This window comes from Botryllus schlosseri, chromosome 15 (genome assembly GCF_051294905.1).
Source record: "Botryllus schlosseri isolate E-star chromosome 15, Bs_hap1, whole genome shotgun sequence".
Lineage (NCBI taxonomy): Eukaryota > Metazoa > Chordata > Ascidiacea > Stolidobranchia > Styelidae > Botryllus > Botryllus schlosseri.
The window spans coordinates 8,462,881-8,471,042 of NC_137250.1; the positions used below are offsets into that span (position 1 = coordinate 8,462,881).

An 8,162-nucleotide genomic window follows, 5' to 3' on the forward strand; every position below is an offset into this window, starting at 1 on the left:
TTTTCATACTTCTGAAATCTAATTTGATATGAACTGAACTTGATGTTTGTTGCATTTCCTTCTAATTTGGAATTGAATTCAACTTCCAAGTTTTTGCGTATTCAGTAATTCCAATTGTAATCTAACTTGGAAAAACGGTGTAGCTATTATTCTACTTCTAACCTAATTTGAAAAAGTTTAAAATTTTCACGTGTAACGTTATCATAGAATCTTTTTCGACACGGTTTTTACTGTGTCTCGTTACGACTCTCTGCCATTAACCCGTTCATCTCAACAGGCGTGCGATACGCAATCGTTTGACAGGATATGTTATAAAACGCCTAAATACATAAAATCGTATCGATCCGGTCCGTTTTAATTAGCTTGTTACCCCGAAAACAAGTGCGATTTCACGTGTTTTCTCGGCTCTCGTACGCACATATGTGACGGCGATTTCACGGCGTCTGTCGGAGCGTATGTCGCTACGGACTGGAATTAGATCGACGCAACGATTGCGATGCGTTGCGAAGCTATTCAATTCTGGTATTACTCGATCATGTCACGTTTGTTATCGTGATAAATACGAGAATAAATAGAGAAATGTTGACTAGGGTTGGATTATCCGGATAACGGTTAACCGGTTAACCGCAGGTTTTTTATTATCCGATGTCCGGATATAAATCGGCCGGTTAACCGGATAAAATAGTATCGGTAATAATGCGTTTTACACTTTTAGGAAGCTTCAATAAGTCGTATTATCATTGTTGCGCTCAGCCATTTAGCGAGAACCGTGTCGCCATTTAGCGAGATAGGCCTACGTCAATGCAGTGTGTAACGCGACGCAATCTCCCGCTGTGAAGATCGCCTAATTAGGTCATTGATTCCCGCGAACTCGGCTATCGTTGCTGGCCTGATTTTTCGAGTCTTCAACAAGCCTATAGTTCCGCTGGCAGAATCACATCTGCAATAGGCTCTGTGGACTTTATACCATCACTGGCCTACATAATCACACCTGCATTGGCTTGGTGCTCACGATATTATCGCTGGCCTACACAATCGCATCTGCAATAGGCATGGTACGAACGATATCATATCATCGCTGGCGTAACCATCGAGTCTCAGGCCTGGCATGCGTTGGTTCCTATCTCTTGGTGACTTGGAGACAATATGCCGGTAAGACTATTATGATCAGCGATTTTGATTAATGAGTGACATCGCGAAACTTAATGACATCGAATGTTCGCATTTCGCAAACATGTTCGTGCGTGCAAGCGTAATTAATTTCCACTGATACTAAATTCGAAAAAAAATCGGAACCCCCTCGTTTTATTTAAAACACCCCCCTTATTTTTCGGCTGGCTACGGGCCTGATCATGTCAATTTTCCATGGAGGAATTAGAGCGAGCTATCATCTCGGCCTCAATTCCAGTATCAACTACTCGTCCTTCCAGTACTGGACACCTAAACAGAAGAATGGGCAAAAAGGAAGCGCTGCTTACTATATTCAGCACATTTTGTGGAAGCAGAAAGGGCATTTAATACGTGTGGACTCATTGTTACAAAACTCCAGTCCCGGCTACAGGATGCCACTATTGATGCAGTGTACTTTATAAGGAGGGAGTTGCAGAAGTAGTGAACATTAAATTTGCGTGATTTTTCTCGTATTCGTTCGTACTGCGCGTGTACGTGTAAATCTACAATAACACTGCGTAATGATTTTGCGAGCCATTTTTCATGCAGACCTCGTGAAATCGATTATCTCACTTAGCATTCATTAACCGGTTAACCAGTTAGCTAAATTCCAAATATCCGGATATATCCGTTATCCGGATAGTGAAAATTATTGATATCCGAACTAACCCTAATGTTGACCAGTAGAGGTGACAAGGTGTTCAGAGGAGTAACTATTCGAGAACGCCATTTAAGGGCCTTAATCGGTTCTATACGAATACCGAGAAAACCATTACCATAAATGGACATTACCGAGAATGGACATTACCGAGAATGGACACCACCGAGAATGGTCTATGCCAAGAATCTAACTTACTTAGACGGTGCTGTCGAGAAATCTCTATCTGAGAATCGACACCGAATGTGGCAAGGCCGTGATGCATCATATACACACGACCTGTACAGTGTACATATACATAACATGCCTGCATTGCATACATTGCATTCTCGGTAATGTCCATTCTCTGTGGTGTCCATTCTCGGTAATGTCCATTCTCGGTGGTGTCCGTTCTCGGTGGTGTCCGTTCTCTGTGGTGTCCATTCTCGGTAATGGCATTCACGGTAATGGTTTTCTCAGTATTGACCGGACACCGACTTAACCAGTAACGAAGTAGTTCTACTTTTTCGGAGTGCTCGACAAGATTATGCCTAGTACCTACCATGAGCGAAGGAACGATATATCTATCAATATTCTATAATCCGTTTCTTAGCAGTACATTACTGACTTTTATTTCGCGATGATGATGATTCTACGTATTATTGTCGCAGTATCTTTATCAGCAGCCTAGCGTTTCACTCAACAAATTGACAACTGACTGCCAAACCGCGTATTCGCATTATGATGCAATAGATAATATCACTTAATTGAAAACTCCAGATACCTCGAGTATAATCATAATCATGGCGCGTAACCTTATCCAACTTAATGCGTCGCGATTAGCAGTTTTTAATCACACGATTAGCATTCTTTAGGATCAACTAATTTTATGATCTCCGCCCTTAGTCTGAGGTAGGATATGGTTTCGCATGTGCCATGCCTGCCATGGGTATACAAGTAAAGTATATTCACACCTATAGTATGTCGACTTCAGAATTCCCATACGTAAGTATAGGAGGTTTATCTATGCTCCTCCTCGCCACCACATCCGCGTAAGCGGTGTCATACGACAAGCCTAGAAGTGGGCCGTTCTATAAGTCGGCAGTTACGGGAAAAAATGAAGGATACCGGCCTATGGTGTAAATGACCTTATTAGTCGACAAGCACCATGAATACCACAAAAACAAACAAAACACCTATAGTATAGCAGTGGTGGTATACACGGGTGGAAATACACAGTTTTTTTCGGCAATAGTGGCAGTTTGGGATATGTTTAAGTCACTTTTACGAGTGAAAATGTCATAACTACTGACGACATAGCACTGCATCACGGCAGTTCAATATATTTTCGAAAATCGCACCCATTTGTATTTTCATTAGTTATTTTTCACAAATCACGAAGCGACATCTAGCAATTACGGAAGTATAATCACCTCACGAACTGCTAAAAGAGCTTCTGGGCGGTACAGCACTTCAATATACAATTGAATACAATATTCATACCGAAATGAACCCGAATATTTTCGGCTGACATTTGTCAGGGGTAATGGTAAGCAACTATTAGAGCGTTTTGGAAAGGCGAAGTACGTTGAACTATAGCAATTGAATGCCTCCATTACATGCATTGTGACTTGTAGGCCTATATCGCACTGTACATTATGTGCGTCTTGGGAGATGAAAAATATGATCTGATGATTATGATTATGATTATTATTCCAAATTTCGTTTCGGTGACGTCATATTCGGTGATACGATTGTTGATATACAATGCTCTTTCCCGATTCTCTACTTATAGTTGCTGACTATTACCCCTGACGAGTTTCAGCCGAAAATATTCGGGTTAATTTCAATATGAATATTATATATTAGTCAATTCCCAATTGTGTATTGAACTGCTAAAAGTATACGACGCCTCGACAAAATCTACTTTCTAAACCTACTTGTGTACTGTTTGTGCCTTCATTTTCAACTTCCACTTGAAGTAGTTTTGATATGTCTCGGAAATCGCTACTTTTTGTAATTGAGTAGAAATTTACGACGTTACTTCTAATTGAATCAGCTACCAACGCTGGCTACATGACCATATCTAGTATGTCTGAAAAGTAGTTCACTGCTATGTTTGAAGAGGTGGCCAGTAACGAAGTACTTCTACTTTTTCGAAGTACTCAAGTAGTTTTCCTCTACTTCTGCTACTTACTCAAGTGTATCTTTTTTTTCGCTACTTCTACTTCTACTCCGTAATATTTTGTGATCTACTTACTTACTTTTCGCTATTTTCAGTTTGTCAAGTAGAAGTAGTTTAATCATCCAATAAGAAAGATAGCATAAGGAATTCTGGGGCTGTTTTCACGTAGTACAAACATTTAATTTTCATAAAATTCATGTAATACCCAGAAATTTCGTTGCGCTTTGCGCACAGTAGATATGGAGTGACAAATATGTCTTAACGAAAGTATCGCTGAATATAATTTAGATACCGGGCTGCGTGGTTTCGTTCACACCGCATTGTCGTCTATATCAAATACTTAATCACAGTGAGTATGGCACCCATAACGTTTGAAACTACCGTTTCGCAATCTAGCAATTACCTATTATACCTAGCAGCCCACGGCGTGTCCTAACCTGGAAAAGTGGAATTTGACATTTTTTAACGTGTTAGACCGGTTTTAGCAGATCACCATTGAAATTTAATTATACACTATATGGCATTTTTACGATTTGCCATATTTTTAATTAACGTATACTAATCGCGCAAAGTGTTGAAGTCGTATCTGACACAACTTCTCCGTATTGCTCTTCGACTGAGCTAGGGTCCTTATAATATGGGGAGGGCACCATAGCATGATATTCTCTAAAACGGGGTGTATGATTAGTATCGCATTTCCATATCAATACCATCAGTTACATCCAATGATGTGGACGACTGCTTATTCTGTCAAAAATTAATACCTCCTGGGATGCATCAATATGAATCAAGCTCTACACATCTTCCGCATAGCTCCGTTTGCAGCTCTTGACAGTCCATGCGAACGAATTACGATCGTTTTCACAACTACTTACTTACTTGAGTAGATTTAAAGTCAGTCAATTCTACTTGTTCCGGCAGTACTGGCTGTTCTGGCTGTACTGGCTAAAACATGTTCCGGCCCGCTGCCGTCTGCCAACTTGAGGAAGATGGTCATGAAACCACTTTTTCTGTTCGGGTCTAAGGTCTATACATTTCCCAGCAAAAATATTCGACCACGAACATTAACAAGACGAAGCTGCGCCCCAATTTAACTGATGTTCACGCGCAGTCTTTGCAAAGGGTTTTTACGTCCGACATGCGGGCGTAGTTCAAAGAACTTGTTGAGAACTTTTATCGATCGCGGATGTCTCAATTGACTTCAACAGCTATTGAAGTACATCACGTAAATAAATTCATTAAATACGATTTTGGTAAATGTGTTTTAAGCGGAAAGTTTATATTAAATACGAGTTATCCCTTGTTTAGGTGGATAAATGCGTGATTAATGTATCGATTCAGGAATCCGGCCTGCCAAGTACTACATTTTTTCCATATCAGGCCCACCGACTGGAGAAGTTGCCCGCCCCTGCTATAGACATACTGCAAATAAACGCCATTCACAAAATTCATGTAATTGACCGGCGATAGCGTAATTCCTACAGAACGCGACGGGCGTTCGACGGCGGCCAAATCGATCATAATTCCAGCGCGAGATCTCCGCGCCGAGACTAATTTAGTAGGAAAGCGACAGATGGAACACTCCGCGGCATATCTTTGCGTCACGCTGGCCTGAGGGTCCGTAGTCACACTGTTTGATTTGAATTATACCTAATATCGTGAATCTGCCGGATTAGCGATTGGAATCCGATTGATGTGGAACATCCGTAGCGTTCGCTTCTTTTGTTGACATATTTCGTCGGCACCGAGTTGTTTTACGCAGTGGGAAGTTAGTTTTAATATGAATAGACTGGTGATGAATGTCTATTCTCTATAATAAACAATAACGTTCAAAATGTAGGAATACACTATACACGCCCGCCAATCGTACCAAGCGATGTGACATCAAACTTTTCGCCAAGTTAATAAAGTTATCTTTGCTATATCACTGTCGCGTAGTTTTATTATGTCGTATATCCTCCACCCAATTTGGTATCGCGTTGCAGATGTTGGAAAAGCTACGCGCGTAACTACATATGCGATCATTGTTTACAGTGTTACTGGTCTGCGTTCGAGATTACCCTGCCACGATCGGACATATCTATCTGTGTCTATCGACACAAGCCACTTCATTTTCGCCGCCTGTCCTTTTAACGTTATCTTCTGTTGCTTCGAGGCAGACTTATCGCAGAATTATCTAGTTGTCTAATTGAATAATTAGAGCGAAATGACGGTAATATAATTCTAATCTAATTCTTGAAATGTTTCTGTGGTCTTATTTATACTCTCATCAAATTTTTGGTTTTCCTTGAAAAGCTGATTGTGGACTGTGTCTTAGGTAACGTACCAAGCTTGGTGTACAGGCATTTGCCATTCTAAGGCTTATAAGAAAGAATTCTGAGTTGATATGAACTGATTTTTATTTTGTTGTATGTTCTTCTAATTTTGAATTTAATTGAATTTCCAAGTTTTTTTGCAGATTCAGTGATTGCACTTCTAATCCAATTTGGAAAAAACTGTGGCTCTAATTGGAATTCTAATCCAATTTGACAAAGCTGAAAATTTTTGTGGTCGCCCAATGGCCATTGTCCAACTCTGATTCGAGGCCAAGGTGGATGTTTGAATGAAAGACTATACTCCAAGTTATTTCTTGTCCTTCTTTACTCTCCTTGGTCAAGCGTCCGGCTTCTTGATCGGTAGATCGTGGGTTCAATTCCCGGCCGGGTCAGACCAAAGACCTGATTACTTACACTGGTATCCATGACCCAATATAACCCAACAATGTTATGTTATGTTACAATGTTCCCCGCTTGGCGCCTTGCATTACCAGGATTGCATGTAGCATATACACTATGCACACCATGCACTCATGGTGTCCAACTGTCCATATGCACAGATCGTGTCTATGTATAACATGAGTCGATGTATATACCGCGAAAACACCAAGGACAAAAATATACTACTGTTCATTTAGTCTTGATCTCGTCGTGTTTCAAAATGATGAAATTATGAATGAACTGAACTGAACTCCCAATAAGCACTCATGCGTTTAAACGCCGATCTGCCCTGCGTTAACAGGTTCAACGACAAGCATGAGACAACGCCGTCCTATCAGCGAGACTGACGTCGAAAGCGCAACAACCAACAACGCACTGAGCGCGTGGTGGTCGGACGTTATCAGCCGCTAAAATGTTTATTTCTATTTTGATCGGCCGGGTGCGTAATGCGTAATACGCGAGCGCCCTGTGATCTCCGCGGTGAGAGATTACCCGGATAACGAATAAATATAGAATTACACCTGTTTGACCTTGGAGTTTTTACGGACCTTGTTGAAGATATTTTATGTCGAACGCGTAATGGTCGGGCCAAATGCGAAATTGAATCGTATCCGAATCGATGTTGCCGCGCTGGACCTCCTATCGCGATAACTATATCGACGCCAGCCGTCCCTATGATATTTTTTGAGAAATGGGATTGTCGAAATGTGCGACAATTTCGTGAGTCATCTTATTGGCGTAGACCTCTTCAGACCCTGCAGCTGCCTTTAAGTAACTACCGAGGCAAAAAATTATTATTGATGCGCAAACAAGAGAAATGTGTACGATGTAAGTAGAATACGGCGCGTTCCTATTGTTCGTCGATCGCCCAAATGCGTCTGTGAAATTTTTAACTGGCCCGTAAAATGAAGTTAACTGCGTAGACATCGGTGGTGAATTGATTGATTGCGTGCTACTTTGTAATTACTGCAGCACACGAATGAGTTCTATGATTGTCATTGGTTCTACCCGAATCTTTTGTGTACAAAGTATATGCGTGACCATCGAATTTATATGAGAATCGCAATAAATTGATTTACAACATGGCACGAGGCGAAAGTGCTTGCTAGATTGTATTCTGTGAACAACGTACGATACTTATTACAGGCTTGGAGAAGATTATACCGTGTGCTGCGTAACTAACCGAGTTTAACGCACAAGCTTTGTTGATTCATGAATATCTGATATGCCGTATAGAGAATTAGGACTCTTTTTAGAAGGTTACCTTTGGGAAGAGTGACAGGTGGTGTTTACCTTCGGGCGACGAGCGCTGTGTCTGTATGAGATCTTCTACCCATTGTCAGTCAAATGCCCGAGCCGTATTACTATGATTTTTAGAAGCCCGCTCTCAGAATTCTGATAACCATTAGCATAG

At 41.0% G+C, this 8,162-nt stretch overlaps 1 protein-coding gene across 1 annotated transcript in view; it reads left to right on the plus strand.

Moving 5' to 3' along the window:
- LOC145456799 (sodium leak channel NALCN-like) overlaps positions 1–7,849 on the plus strand; it is a 40,949-nt gene extending 33,100 nt beyond the window's left edge. The window contains exon 39 of the mRNA XM_080334925.1: positions 7,050–7,849. Coding sequence (XP_080191051.1) covers positions 7,050–7,159 — 110 coding nt within the window. The 3' untranslated portion in view covers positions 7,160–7,849. The remainder of the gene's footprint in view (positions 1–7,049) is intronic.
- The last annotated feature ends 313 nt before the right edge of the window (positions 7,850–8,162 follow it).